Below are 19843 nucleotides of genomic sequence, written 5' to 3'. Positions count from 1 at the left end.
GATAATAGGTAATGGTTATTGGAATTAAATCCTTTCATGTGACAGATTATAAACCAGTGACAGATTTATTTTGAAGTCGTTTGCACTTGTTTCTTAAGAAATTCTGACAGAACACATTTCAATGGGCGATTATGTAAAAAGAAATTTTACTAGAGTTTGTTTCCTGAGGCTGTGTTACTTCTACCCTAAACATCCCTTCACCGCGATCGGGAAAAGATGCAATGTTATAACAATATTAAGACCCGTGATCTACTTGAAATCGTTTTGAAGTTTTACTGACTAAGCCTTAGAAAAATTTTTTGTGGGCTCTAAGAATAGTTTAAATGAAGCCAAAAGAGGTACTTAATTTAATTTAATTTATTAGCTTCACCGACAGGCAGGGACTCTACAACAGCTTGCGCCAATATCACTGCGGGCCCAGTAAACAGGCCAGACCACATCACAGTAATCTCGTTAGTGGGTTCTTTAAAGTGTGAAATGTTCAGCAGGCAACCGTGGACGATACTCCTTCTCTTGTACGTTGGATCAGCGATGATCTGATCGGCCCAAAATAACGAATATGAAATATAAATATAGAGGCAAGACCGATACAACGTAGATAAGTAAATTTTAAGACGGAGCACTATATTTCGGCTGGCCAAACCAGCCTTCTTCAGGTGCAGAGTGCCCCTGAGACGAAAATTGACCATTTTATTTTGGCCTAAATTGTTTACACAATGTTGAATTGGGTCAAATTAAGACCCTTTTTTCCATTAAAACTCAAAACAAATCTTCGATGACCAATTTTTACCGCTTCAAAGTCGTCCAAAAATCGTCCGCCATTGCTGAAAACATGTTCCAGCCGAGCTCGCAAAAACTTCATCATGACGTCAAAGGCTCAACAAACTTATGCTTTGCTTTGTCACAACTCTCTTTGTTCGCTGCACAGAGAATCACACATATTACTTTTTTGAGAACTGTTTCGTTGTCAGTCGGGAAATGTCGACTTTTTCAGACGATGAATTGTCCCAGAAATCATCTGAAGCTTCTGTGGATAGTTTTGCGCCGACAAACGATGAATTTTTGCCATGCGAATAAAGATAAACTCAGAACGGCACGGACTCCCAGTGGCTTTTGTGGTCGCATAGCTTTATCGCTCTCGAACTGTATTTTTGCTTGTCGTAAGGGATTTTCCTTTTTTGTAAGAAATGATCGGGTGATTAGTAAAAATAGTTTTCGGCAATGGCTAATTGTGTATCCGAAGGCGGATATTGGGAGTTTGTGAAAGCCATTTCTAACAATGTGTTTTCCCCGATGCATTTGGTCAATGATCTCATTAACCCTTTCCTACGTGTTTTTTTACTATCGGTGCTTTGAGAGGTTTGAAGTGAACTCTGTTGTTGAGTTGCACTTTGGCCTCTTTTGTTTTTTCTGTCTTATTCATGATGACTATTGTTGTCAGGCGTCGGTGAGGTTTAAAGCAGAGTTTGTTTCAACTCTTTTAGAGCCGCGACCTCATTGCGTTACGAAGTATTTTTTGGCTTAGATGCAGTCTGCAAGCAGCGATATGACAATTTTCCAAGTAGCTCTGAAGGGCGATAGAAGACTGAACGGGTGGCATTCAGTTTGATATGAAACACAAGTGGTGTGAAAGGTGTAACGGAGGCGTATTCGTCTTGCGAATAAATCTCGCAAAAGTTGGCCTGATTTTAAATTCGTTTGTCACGGGCGTTGGGATGAATTTGAGACCCTTTGATAGCATGCTGACTTGGCTGTCAGATGGTTGACAGTTTGACAGGTTTTTAAAGAAATTTTCCTTTTCTCGGTTTTTTGGCTGCAAGCCTACATTTTAAAGCGTGTTTACGCTCTGTGTCTTAAGCTGTTTGTTCTGCTTTCGCTGATATTAGAGCCAGCTTTTTTTAGAATCAGAGCACACAATTATAATTTTCATCTCTTTTGTATAAAAGTGAGCTCTGTGGGGTCAGAAAATCAATCCACAATTCGGCTATTTTATCATTCTTATTTACAATGTTCACCGAGTACTTTCCTTTGTGTAAGGTATTTTGCCAGAGAGTTGTTAAAGGTGGATATTGATCAGCTCATAAGTAAAGGTGACAAAATCCGTGGAGGTTCGTAGACTTCGCTTTCCGGCGTCGAGATCGCACTGAGGTTGGTTTTTCTTGTCTCTTCTCCTCTTGAACGGTAGGCACTGAACCCGACAGAATTCTTCGCCTAGATCCTTTAAAGTACACAGATCTCTCGAAACAGTCCCCCGAGAAGTGTTCGGAGTAGATCACAAATATTTCTGTAGGATTAAAGTTTACTCGGCGAGGTCGCACAAATCGCATCCGTTTTTCCCGCTCGGATCTATTTGCAAGGCTCCGATGCAGAGAAATACCTACAGCATGGTCTGCACGATTACTTCAGCTTTGAATTACGCATCGATGCCCAGTCATTTTTGTTTGGTTTTTGTAAGAATAGAGTAAAGCACTCTGTTATGTTTGCTTGACATTTTGCCATGTGAGATCTCGCGTTGAGCCTTTGACGTCACTTCCTCTGAGTCCTGCGATCTACTTCCGGAACATGATCAAATAATGGCGGAGGTGAAATCGTGAATTTAACGGCCCGAAAAATGATATTTTTGGTGCTCGGTCTAAACTGAAATTTGGCAGAGTAGGCGAGGGAGACACACTGAACACGAAAATGGAAAAAAATGAGGTACGAAAATTTTGATCTCAGGGGCACTTTTAGAGCGGCCGTCCGTAAATATCGCCCGGAGGTGTGCAATATGAAAAAATCGAAAATCCCCAAACTTTGCGATAATATAGGTCTGGATGAACTATTTATAGAAAAAATACTTTGAGTCCAATCGCATTTTTATTTTCCCCGAACGGCGGCAAAATCGGTTTTGTGGCTCTGACCGTCAGCTTCATGAGGTTTAGAAAGCCATTATTTGAACGTCGCTTGAAAATGAAATAAATAGTAAATGTGACCAAATATTTTCCTAACGAAAATAACCCGTATTTGCAAACAGTTTGAAGTGTTCTTTGCTCGATTTCGTTGCAATCTAGATATTTGGGGAATTTTTGTTTTTTCCAATATTTCACTCATTTTGGCGGAAAAAAAGGGCAAAATCGAGAGAGTAAAATCGCACCTTGGTGCATGGCATGGGGTTATATCAAGTTAATTCAGCGAAAGAACAAGGTTTCTTCTCCAAATACCTCCAGCAAAATTTTGGGCTACTCAAACTATGAAATTTTAGTACCCCAAACAAAAGAGGTGAAAACTCATACGTCAAAACACGCCATTACTTGTCACGCAATTGGAGGTGAAAAATCAAAAACGCGCACGTGGAAAAGACAACAGGCCGCTTTGAGAACGAAATATCGTCACCAATCTGAATATAAAGTTAACTTTGATCAACATTTGCCGTTTCTGCTGCTCAGGTTATCTGAGATGTAAGACTTTTAGCGGTTATTTGCGAAACAAAATAAGCCAAAATGTAACATCGTCCAGTTCGAAGCGGCCAAGGACGGATACAAACCGTAAAATAAATATGTTTGCCATATTTACAATTTGACTTGAGAATTGTTTATGAATTTGTACATACCATGCATCAGCGTCAAATTTTGATTATATATTCGCTGCGTGAACTACCCTCCGCTGTCTCGAAATGTTCATTAAGGATTGCGTGACAGGCGGACTCAAGTCCTGGGCCACAATTGCAAGAGCACGCGTCTTCACCAGAAACACTGGCACTCTTCCTTTATATTCAGTATTTTTTTTTTCTGTTTTGGAACGTTGAATTATGCTTGAATACTTTTTGGGGGATTTTTTCCCTTTATTCACCCCCCTCTTCTCTGTCTTTTTCATTCACTAATCTGTTGACATTTTACAGGCTTTATCTGATAAGCTTTCAAAGCTTGTCTGATCAGTGGTCTGTAATTTTTTAACATTTTGATTAGTGCAGGAACATGGATTGTGTATTCGCTTCAAAACGGTGCAGCCGTTAACTGCATATACAGTATATACAGTATTATTTGTTTGGGAAATAATACTTGAATGCTTGTGGGGGATTTTTTCCGCTTAGTTCACGCCCTCCTCTTTTTCATTCACTAATCTGATGACATTGTTTTTTAGGCTTCATCAGACAAGCTTTCAAAGCTTATCTTATCAGTGGTTATTTTTTTACAAGGTAATTTGGTAATATCAACTAATAAGTTGAAATTGTAAATTGGCCACCGTAAAGAGTTAAAAAGCTGACGTTTCGAGCGTTCGCTCCGACTAAGGGCTAACGCTCGAAACGTCAGCTTTTTTAAAACTCTTTACGGTGGCCAATTTACAATTTCAACTTAGTTGATGTTACCAAATTACCTTGTTACTCCCACCTACGCAGCACCACAGTTTCTTTGGAAACTTATCCCCTTTAGTTTTATATCTTAATTACTGTGGGAACACATTGTATACTTGTCATGTTATTGTGCTTTTAGTTGTAACGTTGTTCTACTTTTGAGGCTGTAAGCTTCCCACATTATTAGATGGGAGAAGATTTACGCAGGTAGGCATTGTCCTGTGTACAAGGGTCTGGGAATCATGACCAAACATCAAGCACTTAGCACGCAATAACTGATACGATCACTTTGACACTTTCGATACACATAGATAAAATTAACGTCTTTACGTTTGACACACAATCAGATTACTTTTGCGTCAATAATCTGTGCCACGGTGCGCTTTTGCACAGTCGTGTATATGTAATGACAACCTGTGGCTACTCTGAACTTGTGGGAGGGCCTTGTGGTTGCAGTGCCCCCGACAAATGCTTTATGTGAGGTGATAGAAACATGCAGAAGAAACATCAAGTGTCACCTGAAATTTATGACTGCTTTGATTCAACTTTGAAAACGGAGGCAGATCTTCTTCTCGCCAGGGCAGGTAACATCTCAATATTTCTGATGATTTCTTATTGATTCTGTAGACGTTATGTAGTGTATAAACAATAAGATAACTCGAGAAGGTACCTAAGGATGGTTATTGAATGCTATGTACATGTAGTTTGGTTTTTTTTTTCCCTGAATTATGTTTCCCGCACAATAAAAGTATGAGAAAATTAGGTTCTTGACCTTAGTGACGACAGCGGATAAGGACTTGCTTTAAGTTATTATAAGCATTTTCATACGCGAGTCCCTCAAAAAGCCTTCAAGAATAATTCAAAGTTACCAAAGAATTGATACTGAATGTTAAGGAAGAGTGCCAGTGTTTCTGGTAAAGACGCGTCCTCTTGCGATTGTGGCCCAAGACTTGTGGGCCTGCCTGTCACGCAATCCATATTGAAAATGACTGCTAAAATTTTAAATCTCAGGTAACCTGAGCAGCAGAAACGACAAATGTAGATCAAAGTTAACTTTGTTTTCAGATTGGTAGCGATATTTCGCTCCCAAAGCGGCCTGTTGTCTTTTCCACGTGCGCATTTTTTATTTTTCACCTCCAATTGTGTGACAAGTAATGGCGTGTTTTGACCTTTGAGTCAGTTTTGTTTGGGGTCCTAAAATTTCATAGTTTGGGTAGCCCAAAATTGTTATTGGAGATATTTGAAGAAGAAACCTTGTTATTTCGCTGAATTAACTTGATATAACTCCATGCCATGTACCAAGGTGCGATTTTACCCTCTCAATTTTGGCATTTTTTTGTCTGCCAAAATGAGTGAAATATTGGAAAAAGACAAAAACTCCCCAAAAATTTAGATTGCAACGGAATCGAACATAGAACACTTCAGACTGTTTGTAAATACATGTTCTTTTCATTAAGAAAATATTTGGTCACATTTACCGGTTATTTTATTTTCAAGCGAACCTCGAATAATGGTTGTCGAAACCTCGTGAAGCTGACGGTGAGAGCCACAAAACCGATTTTGCCGCCGTTCACGAAAAATAAAAATGCGATTGAACTCAAAGTATTTTTTCTAGAAACAGTTCATCCAGACCTATATTCAGGAAAAGTTTGGAGATTTTCGATTTTTTCATACTGCACACCTTCGGGCGATATTTACGGACGGCCGCCCTCAATGAATGTCCCCTTTCAAGTTCGTAATTCTGTGCAACTTGATCTACCTGCGCCAAGACATCTTCATTACTTTGGTCGAGTTGATTGGCCTGCGGTTGGCTTGTTGTAGGAGATTCCAGGGAAAGAATTGTAACTAGGGGGCTGGTAAATTCTCGGCCAGGAAAAGGATAGACAGTCGATCCTTAGCCCAGTGTCCAAATTTGCCGCATTTGAAACAGCGGAAGAAGTTGCCAGAAGTGTCTCTACGCCTGAAAGGTAAAGGCAATGTCGAAACCTGTAGTAAACGGGAGGCGGGGAACGTAAACCAGAAAGATGAATAAACTGTGTGGAACCGCAAGCGTGAATGGTACTCAAGAGACAGCGAATAGTATAGTACTAATAACTGGCCAATCAGGTCATACATGTAAAACAGAATGCACAATAGTGGGTGCGGCAGGTGTGAAATGAAAACAACCGCAACTAATTACTTGGAATAACAGCGGAAAATAAATCAGTCTCGCCTTGCAGCTAAAATCCCTCTCCTTTAACCTGAATTGAATTTGTATCATAATTCAGTTCGGTTCTCTTACGTAAAGTGTGGTTTTATAATTCACCTTTTATTTCTCTGAGCCATACTGACTAAACAGTGCTAATTCTTGCATAAATTCGAACTTTGTTTTCTTCCCGTGGCTAAGAATAAACACAAACGAGCAAAGCCGAAATAGGTTTTTACCGTAAGGGGTAATATTCTTTCCAAAGACGATAGCAGAATTAGATTTGTTATGATGATGATACAAAACATAAGATAGCAATTGAAGAATCTATTGTGAGATTTGAAAATAGTTTTTAGCTCAGTGAAGGAAAAAAGTATAACCAATACGTTCAGCGAGTCAATTGGACTAATTATGAAAATTGAAGAAGGAAGCTAGTTTCAGTTGATGATGAGTTTGACTTTCAGACCGGAGTTTCCCCAGAAAGCGGCAATTATGAAATCAATTTTACTAAAGCCTTAATTCTGGAGGTAAATAAAATGCAAGTAATGCGGAAAAATACGACCACGCCCTTTCAACACTAAGGTATTTCAGGGCACTTACGGCCACTTACAGCACGGACTGTTTGTGTACATCATCATCCTGACGAGTGTCGACAACTACAAAAGGAAAGTCTATCTCACGGTGAAGATAAATCAAAATGAAGCAAGGTAAATTCGCCTTTACGCTTAAAGTTTCAATCGTGTTCTTAAGCTAACGTCAGGGTTTTTTTTTCTTTTTGAATCAATGGTTTAGAGAACAGATTTTTGTCCCGCGTCTAAAATGCAGTCCAAGCTATTCGTTATCGTTCTTTGATTATTGAACTTTCATTTTCAGTTTGAGTGGCAGGTAAATTTGCTAACCGTTAAATAATGAAAACGCAATTAAAATGTAGATCAAATTGTCAGCTCAGCTCCTCCTTATTTCTTCGCTTTACTTAGTATTTGCACTTAACTGTATAGAAAATGACGGATGTAAAGTCAAATGAATTTTTATTTTCTTCGTGAATTTCTGGAATTTACATTGTGTTTTGATGATAATTTTGCGTTTCAAATATTTGCAATCGCCATGAAAAGAAAAATATTCAAATTTGTCATTAAAAAAATCGATGTTAAGATACATGAAACAAATAAGTGATGGTCAAATTTTGCACGAAAATGTCATGCAAATAAATCCAAATTTTGCTAACGCTGCAATTTAACAACAACGGGAGGAAATGGGAAACAATTCAAACTAAAATTTGTCAAGGTACTGAGGTCAACAGAGAACTGTGAGGCTTCAGTGCTATATTGTGGGACACTGGGTCGAATGGTTTTTGGAAGTCAATGTGGCCTTTCTGTTGTCAACAGCTGTTTTCCAGGTTTGCATCAGGTAGATTAATATATCATGAGTTCCCCAGTTGATCTGCCATGTCGAAAACCCCACTGTTTGTCCGTTCAGTTGCCCGATGTCTACGATGAAGCCGTCTAGACCCTGACACAATAGTCCCTCTAATAATTTGCTTGGTAAACTCAGCATTTGGAGAGGTCTGTAATTTCCTCTGTCTGATTTGTTTCCCTTCTTGTGAGTGATAAGCATTCTGGGTACTTTCCATTGGGATGGGATAGTGGAGTTAAGCAGGCTATGTCTAAAGACGATGAAAAGGCCCTGTACTGCAGAGGCCTTACTAATGAGGTGCAGGTCTCGTGGGGCAATCGAGTCTGGGCCACAGGTTTTGTTGGGGTTGATAGACGTGATATGTCTAAGGGGTCTTTTTTGTTCGGACTAACTCCGGAGAGGGTGAGAGTGATTCTGTAGATATGTTCTACGTCCCGAAATTCGGTATTGGGTTTAAGTGCGAGGGCCAGATTTGGTCCTACTGCCACATAATAGTCGTTTATGGTCTCAGCCTTCTATTTATCGTCAAGAACCACGTGTCCCTAATCTTACTTTGATGATGTTCCTTCCGAAGCGAAATTAATTACACGTGTGTTGTCGATTCGTTCTAAAGAATGGCTAACGCTTGAAAAGTCAGCTTTAGAATCTCTTTATGGTGGCCAGTTCAGATAGATACTTTATTATAAACACCTTGCAGCCATGGGCTGAATTACGGAATATTTACAAGTACAGATGATAAAAAGGACGTGTAAAATATTACAACTTTGTCGTTAAGAAAGAAGGAAAATTATCTACATCTTATAAATATGGCTAAAAATAAAACTATTCTTCAAGCGCTCGGTTTTGCATATGGGGAGAGTGAAATCACTTTTGCGCCTCAGTGCGTATCTACAACTCTTCCTTTGGGGGAGGAGGCTGTGGAGTCTATGGGTGGGGTTACGGACTATCTCGTCAAACAGGTTGGTTGAGATTTTTTCCCTCCTCTCGTGAAGTTTCGGTAGGCCAGCCGTTTCTAGTGCTACACAATATGACAGGTTAGGATAGATGATTCTGAGTGCCCTTCTTTGGATCCGTTCCAAATCTTCACTGATGTAGTTTGGTAGAGAACGGTGGAATACAGGACTTGCGTATTCCAAGACGGGCCTAATACATGTCACATAGAATTGCACAAGTTCGCTTGGTGCAACTCCAGATCTCTTGAGTTGTCTCAAAAAGTAGAGACGAGAGGAACATTTTCTAACTAGTTCAGAGGTGTGCATGTTCCACTTTAAATCGTGGCTAATGGTCACGCCTAGCAATTTGGCACTGGTGACTAGTTCAAGGGGTTTGCAAGGGGTGACAAGTTCAAACTATGAACTCAACATATGAAACCAAATTATCTTGTTATGCCCCCAACGACGCAGCAACACAGTTTCCACAGTGCCCTCCAAAAGCGCATCAGGGATCCAGGGTTATCAATTGTCACAGTTTGATTCACTTGACTGAAATACACAAAAACAAGGCAGGACCGCTTATCTAAACAACTACCCTGTAAATCGTTCGACCTGGTTGTTTGACATCAGGTTTTCCTAACATGACTTCATTCTTATTCAAAACGGAAATGCAAGCATCAAGTCTTTTCTTTATTAAAGAAAATTTGCTTTTTATCAGCTTTTTGTGGCTACTACCTCGCATAGGAGGGAAAGCCACATGTGTTGTCAAGATGAGTGATTGAGTGAGTTATTTGTTACCATTTAATCTTTGTATTCTTGAATCATCTTTCTCTTGTGGAGTAGGGTACTCATAAACATGTGGGATGCAGCATATTTTTGTTGTTGTTGTTTTGTTTTGCATGTGAGACAAATATTCTGCGACTCTACCTTCTAGCATTATTATACAACCTTTCATTCTTTTTAATGCCGTAAAAACATATGCTTTACCAGTAGTCACGTGCAGTCTTTGACTATACATTTTTCTCGTGGATACTCAAAAGGTATGAGGCTCACCCTCATAATCAACCAGGGTTCTCATTGAACCCGTAACGTGTAAGACCTGTCACGGGTGTCACTGGCAAGTATTACATAGAGCTATCAAAGCGCTTCGATTAGAAGATCAATTCGTCTTTTAAATGCAAATAAAAGAAGGACTTATTGGGGAGGTAACTGAGTTTAGTATTGACTGTTGGTCGGTTTTAGTTTCCGAAATGAATAGCCTTTCAGCAGACCACAGAATGACAAAATATTCAATATGCCTCGCAACGTCTCTACAACGTTGAAATATAAAGGCCATATTGAAGTTGTAAATTCTGGCCCAGGCCTCTCGCAGATGTCATCTTCCGATATGCTAAAACGTGACCCCTCAACGGGCCCAAGATACATGACCTTTGGCCTTGTATTTTAGTGTCATGCATGAAAGCAGCACGGCATCAACTATACAAAATTCTACTGAGAACCCTGTCAACTGTTTTAATGACCTACCATTGCAGAAAAAGAGGTTCCCTTCTTATTATCTTAACTACGGTACCTTCCACCAATCAAAGTTTGAAAATTTTGACTCTAATGAGAGTCAAAGCTGAATTTGATAAAAACTGCCGCCTTTCTTGACTCATGCTAACAATATTCATATCTTTCTGTTCCGAACTGTTCTCCTCATCTTTATCTTCCTTCATAGAAGCAATACCATAAAAGATAATTGATAACCTGGAAATTCTTTTAGAATCTTGAGAAAGGTATCCACTTATTGTTTATACTGTACATTGTGGCGCGACACTCGTGATTATAGTCACGTGATCAGCAAGTCACACGAACTGTCGTGCCTCGTGGTATCAGAGTTGTTACAAAAACACAAACCTGAACAGGACGTTAAAAAGTCTTGTCGCAGTTTTAGCCTGCAACTCTGGGATTTTATAGTCATCGCAACTCTACATACATTGCAAAAGGGAAAGTGAATGTTGATGATGTAGCACGCTTTCCTAACTTAATGGAGACTGTGGTTGAAAGAGAAGTGGTGGGGATATTGAAAGAGGTGATAACTATTAATTATAAAGAAAAGAGAAGGTAGAGTGAGTGAATGAGACAGTTATGGCTGCATTTACACTAAAGGGGAATCATATCATACTGAAATAGGAGTATCCTAATTAAAAAAATATAAATAAAAAAGCGGGTAAATTAAAGCTCGAAATGGTAGTACACCATGTGTGGTAAGTTCTCAATCGCCACCCAAAGCCGAGTTTTCAACATTATGTGCTTTTCCAAGCAGTGTTAAAAGTTATCTCATCTTTCCCAAGTCTGCTGTGAGTCCACCAATTAAAAAAAATAGAAAAAGGAAGAAAGAAAAGACGTTTATTGCATTGCCAAACTCCTAGCAGATTTGGACCTCCCTAAATTTAGACTCCCCGGTCCAAGTTCGCCAGCGGATATGGACCCACCGGTCCAAATCCGTTAGCGGATGTGGACCCCCCCTCCGCGGATTTGGACTTCTCACAAGTCGCGACGTTTCAAACTCTTTAGAATGTAAAATATTGCGTTGAAGCTAATTTTAAGCAATAAAGATAAAAAACCAATAGAAATTAAAGGTAAATGCCTAAACAAACAAAATTTAATTCGTAACAATTAACTTCTGCCCTTTGTCAGCGTTAATTTTGGCAACTTAGTGTTTCTAATCAATTTTGTTGGTGTTTACGCAAACCATCAATGATCCTCAAGTCTATCATTCCTAACTTGTTGCGCGCCAACTGGGACTTTTCTTAGTTCTGAATGGCTCGTGTTCAGTTATAAACCGAAGCTGGGTTCCTGAAACAGTAAAAAATAATTCGTTTCATTCTGAGCCGGGTAGCAGTGTGAAATGAATCCGTCGCGGGCACTGCAGTCCTCTTAAGTAAAATAACTATCAATCCAGAGCTAGGATATTTTTTGAGGAAAAAACCTTTGGCTTTCAAGTTAAGTCGGTGTCCTAGTACATTTAATTCTTAGGGGCATACACTCTCATTTTCCGTAGGTTTTTCTCGACAGTTGCCGCAAGAAAACCACTTGCGATTTCCAAGACGTGAGCAACTTCTTGAAACTCATTTTCCTGACTTTCTCTCTCTTTGTGTGTATGTTTCGTTTGAAACATAAATGGATTTATTACACCCTCTCAGCTAGATTAAAATCCAGGTCAAGAATTTAGTCAGTAGCGCCCTCCTCACTGCTGTCTTCTTTATTTACACCCATCTCAGCAGGGATATAAATTAGCATGCTTGACTATTGCTAAGTCAAAGTTTCTTCATAACAAAGATGGCGGATTTCAATTTGAAAATATCGATTTTTGGAACGTAACTGTTCACAACTAAAACGCTTTTAGCTCAAATGAATAGCCAGTTAGTACAATACAAGCAGGGAACTTTTGATATAAGTAAACTTTTTCTGGACCTTACTTTCCCTTTCAAGGGTTACGAGACTACCCTTGTGCAGGATTTAGTGCGAGCTGTCGAAAATCAGACCGAATCCTTCAAAATCCAACAACCTTCGAAGGTCGCTCGGAATCATCTTAAAACAGACAGAAATCATGTGAAATCTTCTGAAATTAGACGAAACAGTTTCTAAATTTAGGGACACTTACACTGTACTACTCGGACAAAACTTTTCAAAATTAGAGGGAAACGTCCTTAATCAGCGCATGAACAGACAAGCTTTGTTAGAATGAATAAGGAACCGAAACGGCGACGTAAGATAGAGACACTTAATGTGCACCGGCTCCTTATTGAACACAAACACACTCAAGCTACGAAAAGCTTACCATTGAACTCGAGACTCGAGATCAGAATGTAAGAGGCTTCAGTTTACAAAGCGTTGAAAGGTTATATAATCACTACGAAATGAGGACAAGACAAGCAGTCTCTAAGAAAAAACTCGACATCGCACTCAATTCTTTATTTTTGAAAATATGAAGATATGAAGTATTTATCCTATGGGGTCTTCAATATCTAATGTTTATAATATTAACAATTAACTAACGAAATGACGCCTTCATTCCACGTGGTTTTCAATATCTATTCTTTTTTTCCTTGCCGATGATGAGCCGCGATCGTTAAGTAACCGTTGAAACTTGCTTGAATCTAAGTGAACACATCGAGCTTAACAACGCTTTCATTCGAAAAGAAGCTGAATGAGAAACCGAATGAAATTTTCTCCCGTTAGTGCTATGGAAGAAGAAACAACAACAACAACAACAAAATCAGAAGAGATGGGATGAATCCCCTTTTCTATTAATCTACCACGAAAAAGAAAACTCTTAATTAGGATGCCGTTTCAATGGCAAAGAAATAAATTTTGAATATGGAATTTAAATTCTGTTTCGAAAGCTTATATTAGAGACAAGAAGAAACGGGAATATTAGAAAATTAATTGAAATGTGAATTTCTTTGTTCCACGCTCTACTGAAAAGAAGAACCGGTTTGCCTATAGTTACACTGGCTACATGGAGTTAGTTGTTCGTAATCTCCTCTCGTTCGCCATTGATTTGCGAAAGGTTGTAAATGACTGGTCTTTATGGTTATTATCATTATAAACTTTTATACTCAATCGACCAATTGTTTTGTAATTTTCCGTGTCATCGTAGTCATCATAATCGGCATTTGGTAAACACACTTTCCTCATCGACTTCCGCGTAGGCATAGTCTGTGAAGCTATACTTACGCCAATTCTCTTGTTGGTAATGGAGGTTGATGGTGTATTGCTGCAAAGAAAGAAAGCGCTGCATTATCGCGAAACTTAGTGCGGTTTATATTATTTGTTCCAGGCATAAAGGTTTTCTTATTGATTATTTTAAAGATAAAACTGTTCAATGAATTACGTGAATACGATGATAAAGCAGGTGACAAGATGGTGTAAGTAAGTTAATAGCGGAAGCAAGACTAGAAATAGCAATTTTTCCAATTTGAATTGCGCGGCAAGATGTTAACCAGCCGCCTTCAGCTGACGTGCAGGTTTCGATGCTTATTTGCGTTTATATTCCCTTTTGAAGTTCTTCAAGATTTCTATAATTTTAAGAATTTTAAGATTTCTACAATTTTAAAAAAGAAAAATTATTCTGCATGATCGCAGCAGTTTGACATATGTCCGGCACATTGTTTACAGAGATATCTTGCCAAAACAAAAATTTCCATTAAAAAGCATTCAAACAGCTGATCCCTACTTTCGAAGCGCTCAAGCACGCTTGATATATTTTTAATTAAAGAGTACCATTTTTTCATGCCCCATTAGTCGGTGTCTCCTCCTCTTCCTTCCTTCCTAGCTGTAAAATTCAGCGTTAAACGACTGATTCATTTACTTCCGGTCTCATTAACTTGACGTAAAATCAAGAGTGGCGAAGCCATGTTACCTCAACTTTAACCAAATTGAAAAATTACACCAATGAATAGGGAAATGAAAAATTGATTGAATGTTTTTTTGAACTCTTTACACCCTAACATCACTATGTGTATTTTCCGTGCTGTTCCCTATACATTCCTTAAGGAACTGATGAGGAGAATTTGTTTAAAAATCAAGAGCTTGTTTAGTTGGTGATCATTGCCTTTATCCTCGTGATAATGTGTGGAGAAATTAAACGCTGGTCAGTCTTGGGATTAAGGGGTTGGGAGACCACCATTGTGCAGGAGTAAGAGCGAGCTGTCCGCTATCAGAAAGAATCGTCCAAAATCTAACAAACTTCGGAGGTCCGTCGGAATCGTCTTAAAACAGACGGAAATCATGTGAAACGATCTGAAATCAGACGAAAATGTTTTTTAATTTAGGGACACATACACTGTACTACTCGGAAAAAACTTTTCAAAATTAGAGGGAAACGTCCTCAATCAGCGCATGAACAGACAAGTTTTGTTAGAATGAGAATAATAAACCGAAATGGCTACATAATACAGAGACACTGTATGTGCGCTGGCTCCTTATTGAACACAAACGTACTCAAGCTACGAAAGGCTTATCATTGAACTCGAGCTCGAGATCAGAATTTAAGAGGCTTCAGTTTACAAAATGTTGAAAGGTTATATGATCACCACGAAATGAGGTCAAGACAGGCAGTCTCTTAGAGAAAAAGGGTTATGAGCATGAGTCTTTTTGACAGATATGAAGTATTTTTCCTGTAGGGTCTACAATATCTAATCTTTATAATTCCTTGCCGATGGTAAACTGTCAACGATTAACCATCGAAATGACGCCTTCATCCCACAAGATAGTCAATATCTAAGCAGTCTCTATGAGAAAATTTGACATCTTACTCTATGAGAAAATTTGACATCACACTCTATTCTTTATTTTTGAAAATTTAGAGAAAGGGCCGTGAGTCTTCGACAGGTATGAAGTATTTATCCCAGGGCTCTTCAATATCTAATCTCTATTATTCCTTGCCGATGGTCATCTGTCAACAATTAACCGTCAAAATGATGCCTTCATCCTACTTGATTTTCAATATCTAATCTTTATATTTCCTTGCCGATGGTGAGCCTATCGTCAAGTAACCGTTGAAACTTGTTCGAATGTAACTCAACATATCGAGCTTGATGACGCTTTCGTTCGAAAAGGTATTGAAATAAAAACCAAATGAATTTTTCTCTTTTAGTGCTATGGAAGAAGAAACAAACAAAAACAGAAAAGATGGAATGAATCCCCTTTTCTTTTAGTCTACCGGGAAAAAAAACTTTTTACTAGGATGCCATGTTAATTGGCAAATAAATAAAATTTGAATATGGAATTTAAATTTCGTTTCGATAGCTTATATAAGAGACAAGAAAAAGGGAAAATTAGAAGATTAATTGAAATATGAATTGCTTTGTTCTACGCGATAAAAGAAAAAACGGTTTGCCTCAAGTTACACCGGATATATGGGGTTAGTTGTATGTAATCTCCTCTCGCACGCCATTGAATTGCGAAAGGTGGGAATGACCTGTCATCATAATCATAATCGGCATTGTGTAAACACACTTTCCCCGTCGACTGCATGGGAAACAAAAAGGAAAAGAGTCTTTTTTTTCGAAATTTTCGCTAAGTCTTTTGTTGAAATGGATCAAGTTTGTACATGGGGACTCAGGGAAACTAATCTCCCGCTGAAGACACGTTTCGCTGTCATCATTCGCTCGTTTAAGCAATTTCTGCGTCAACACTAAACAAAGACATTTGCATAAAATTTCTGAGAGGGCTGTTTGCTGCTAACAAAGTTCTTTTTCGATTTTTTGTTGTTGTTAGAGTGTTAGTTAGAAGCTTAAATTGACTAAATTGATTTTGTTGTTGGAATTGCACGTGTAGCTTTTCTCAGCCGATAGTTACTTTTCTCTACTATTTTTTCGCATCGTCCACCTGTGCACTCCGTACGCGTTTCCGTGGTGGGTGTGTCAATTAGGCAATATTAGAAGCGCCGTTAGCTTCACTATTAGTCTAAACCTACACTTGCGCCAATTTTTTTTTTTGTCTCCTTTTGGTAATGGAGGTTGATTGTGTATTGCCGCCAAGAAAGAAAGTGCTGCACTACTGCGAAACTCAGTGTAGCTTATATTATTTGTTTCAGGCATAAACGTTTTCTTATTGATTATTTTAATAATAAAGTTGTCCAATGAATTACGTGAATACGATGATGAAGCAGGTGACAGGATGTTAGAAGTAGGTTGATACGGAAGAAAGACTCGAAATAGCATTTTGTTCAATTTGAATTGCGTGGCAAGATGTTAACTAGCCGCGTTTAGCTGACATGTAGGTTTTGATGCTTATTTATGTTTAAATTTCCTTTTTAAAATTCCTCCCTAGCGAAAAGGGAAGATTTCTAGAATTTTAAAGAAGACAAATCATACAACATGATCGCAGTAACTTGACATATGTATGGCACATTGTTTAGAGAGATATCTTGTCAAAATAAAAATTACCAGTAAAAAGCATTCAAACAGCTGATCCCTACTTGCGAAGCGCTCAAGCACACTTGATATTTTTTTTGATTGAAAAGGTACATTTTTTTAATGCCGCATTAGTCCTTCCTTCCTAACTGTACAGTTTAGTGCTAAATGACTGATTCATTTACTTCCGGTCTCGTTAACTTGACGTAACACACAGAGCCACGAAGCCATGTTACCTCAACTTTGACCAATTCAACCGATGATTAAGAATTTATAATTATCAAGCAAGCCAAAAAGCTAAGGCAACTAACGAGTGATAATCGATAACTCGTAAACTCTAGGGATTTCGGTTTTCACAGCTATCTGCATGCTCATGATGAACAACTCTGCGGGCAGAAATGTAAGTCATTATTTTTCGGAATTATTTTTCCAAGAAGTTGAAGGTGATAGGCAGGAAAAGATTAAAAAAAACAACAACAGCAAAATTGAAAATAGACAGTGAAATTCAGCCGCTGCTAAGAAATGATAGACTTCTCACTTTGCACAGTAAACAAACTGAGAAGACCGTAGATTTGAAGTTTCACCGCTATTTTAAATATTTTCGTTTTCATAGTGCACAAAAAGTTGGAAATGCAAACAGCTTTAACTAAACAGGCTGAGAGGGAAATCGCGAGAGGTTATTTGATTCTTGGGTCGTCAACTGTTGAACGAGTAGTTTTTCACTTCGGTAACTAAGGAAGACCCCCCCATTCGTTCTGGACGTTCTTATAGACTCTAGACTCTAGACTTCTATCCGTAATGTGTTGGCCAGGAGAGAGAGGCGAGGAGTCCAGGGGTGAATTTATACTAATATGCATCAACACAGTTGCAAGTTCTATGAATACATCTTCATACATGAAAAATTAAGAGCATAACAGTTTGCGAAGATAGGTAGGAACGTATTCAACCCGTGCTGACTGTCCGCCTGCTGAATGCATCGTTGGGAAAGTAGACCCAAATTATGCATGATGCATTGTACTCGAGGGAAATACTTTAAACATGTTGTGCATTTTCTCGTTAACCTGAGACAAAAATGTTAAAGATAAAATAATGCAAATTACGTCCATTACGTTGTAGCTGAGATCTCTTTATCATGTGACTGGGTACTTTGCTTCCCATAAGACTGCTGACTTTTAGATAAAACGTTCAAAGTTCTGCAATGAACAATTTTCCCCAGTCGTTTAGATCAAATTATTCTGATAGTCACGCCCCGGTTCACTGATCTTGCTTAACGATTAAACATTTCCAATTTATTATTTGTTTACGCCTTTTTGGTGATGGCCCTTCATGTTACAGTTTTTTCCCTTTTCCTTTGAGAGGCATTTTTAAGCAAAACTATCATCGTGATGTCAGTCGATATACTGGTCTTATGAGTTTACTTTAGCCTGTCAGACAAACTAACTCCCGGTTTCACAGAACTAGTGTTTGCCGAAATAAATAGGAGTTCGTTAGAGTCTCGACCTTTCTCAATGTTCTATCGCTGCTAAGGTATTCGAGTAGATCACCACATCCTAAACGCAAAAAAGGAACACATTTTTTTCTTTTGTCGTGTGAACAAGGATTTTTTGAGACATTGAAGAAAATTGAATTTTAATGACTATTCTGTGAGATAACTGACAGTTTGACGATAGTTGTGATTTTTGTATTCTGCACCGAATAACGTAAATGGAAATACGTTCGCCTTTTTCGTCCAGGGAAAATATCCTAAAATACAACATTTACACCACAAGACAAGACAGATCAATATTAATGAAGATCTTTACCGGAAAAACGTCTTCTCCAGCTGCTTGATTAAATCGCTTTGAGGTTATTTAGATGAATTTATGTTATTCATTCGTCAGTTGACAGTTTTGAGCAAATCTAAATTTAACTTAAGGTAGGCTGCTCAAGCTATTTTGTTCCGTAATCATTGAATATCAATTGCGGTAAAATTGTATAAATGGAGTACCTGTGGTCCTGAACGGTCACATCCAGAAGATTCACTAAGCTGGAACTCGCCGTAAATTGGTAAACTCCTCTTACGCATTCGGAATTGACAAGACGCTGTGCAGAATCGATCAGACATGCTTGGAAACCTTGCCAAGGTTTCAATTACAATCTTTAGTTAAACTCTTTCTTTTTGTTGTTAAATCCCTAATTCTTATTTTATGTGTTTCATTTTTTACCTCTCAGTCTAGGGATTTGAGAGTCTTTGCCCTTCTGCTGCTGTTTATCGGCACCCCGAAAGGAAGACAAATTTACGGAAGAGCTAAAGCCGTAGAGGCGGAACGTGGCATTAAAACCAAAGCATGGGACGACGTTATAGATTACAACCCCGAAATCCACCACGAACGCGATAACGAGGAACGCGACGAAGGTTCTTCAGACATAGCTAAGGCAAAACGAACATGCGATCCTTGCGCGCATTTACACAATGCCATTGCATGTTTACCAGATCATAAGAGAGAAAAAGTATGTCAGTCATTTGAGAGGTGCGTGTGTGACTTCGATACAACAGAAAGTGTTCTTTACCCGAAATGTAACGGGTGTATAGAAAAGAATACGGGTCGTGCACGCTTTTGAAAAAAGCAAGGAAGAGGCGGAACGTGTCAAAGCTGTGTTTAATTAATGAACTAGAACAATTATAGTGCTTGCCTTTGGCTACTTGTGCGTAATAAAAGTATGAATACCTAAGGTTTCTGATTGATTTTTATACAGCCGGTCTTTTGATAGATGTGGGTCTGAGTTTTTATCTAGAAAGCTGCTATACTGAGTGCAATGCGTATTATGTTTTTTTTCTTCCCGCTTATGCGTGCGAAAATTATAGATGAAGTCAGAGTACAAACGTGTCAAAGAGAGTATTAGAAGCGGAAGCGGTACAAGTTAATCTTAAGGTCTTGACGCACCCTTTAACCCAACAAAGTGTAGTGACTCGCTTTTGTTCGTCTGGAATCTGAAGAAAAATAATTCCGAACTTTTTTAAGTCGTTAAGTCGTACCAGAGAACACTGAAAATGGAATATCCAACGAAAATGGTAAACTGTTAATAAAAGTTTTGTCCT

The 19843-nt window shown here is 38.6% G+C and overlaps 1 protein-coding gene across 2 annotated transcripts; it reads left to right on the top strand.

Moving 5' to 3' along the window:
* The first annotated feature begins 16903 nt into the window (after positions 1-16903).
* Positions 16904-19476, top strand: LOC111322142 (uncharacterized). 2 transcript variants are annotated; one of them, XM_022925199.2, is made up of 2 exons: positions 16904-17164; positions 18976-19476. In XM_022925199.2, the coding sequence occupies exons 1-2, from the start codon at positions 17132-17134 to the stop codon at positions 19363-19365; spliced, it is 423 nt and encodes a 140-aa protein (XP_022780934.1). In that variant the 5' UTR covers positions 16904-17131; the 3' UTR covers positions 19366-19476. The 2 variants fall into 2 exon arrangements, with proteins under 2 accessions (XP_022780934.1, XP_022780935.1); XM_022925200.2 differs by lacking the exon at positions 16904-17164 and adding an exon at positions 18665-18887.
* The last annotated feature ends 367 nt before the right edge of the window (positions 19477-19843 follow it).

Source organism: Stylophora pistillata, chromosome 4, assembly GCF_964205215.1.
Source record: "Stylophora pistillata chromosome 4, jaStyPist1.2, whole genome shotgun sequence".
Lineage (NCBI taxonomy): Eukaryota > Metazoa > Cnidaria > Anthozoa > Scleractinia > Pocilloporidae > Stylophora > Stylophora pistillata.
Note: the sequence above shows the minus strand (reverse complement) of the source record. Positions and strands in the feature narration are given on the sequence as shown.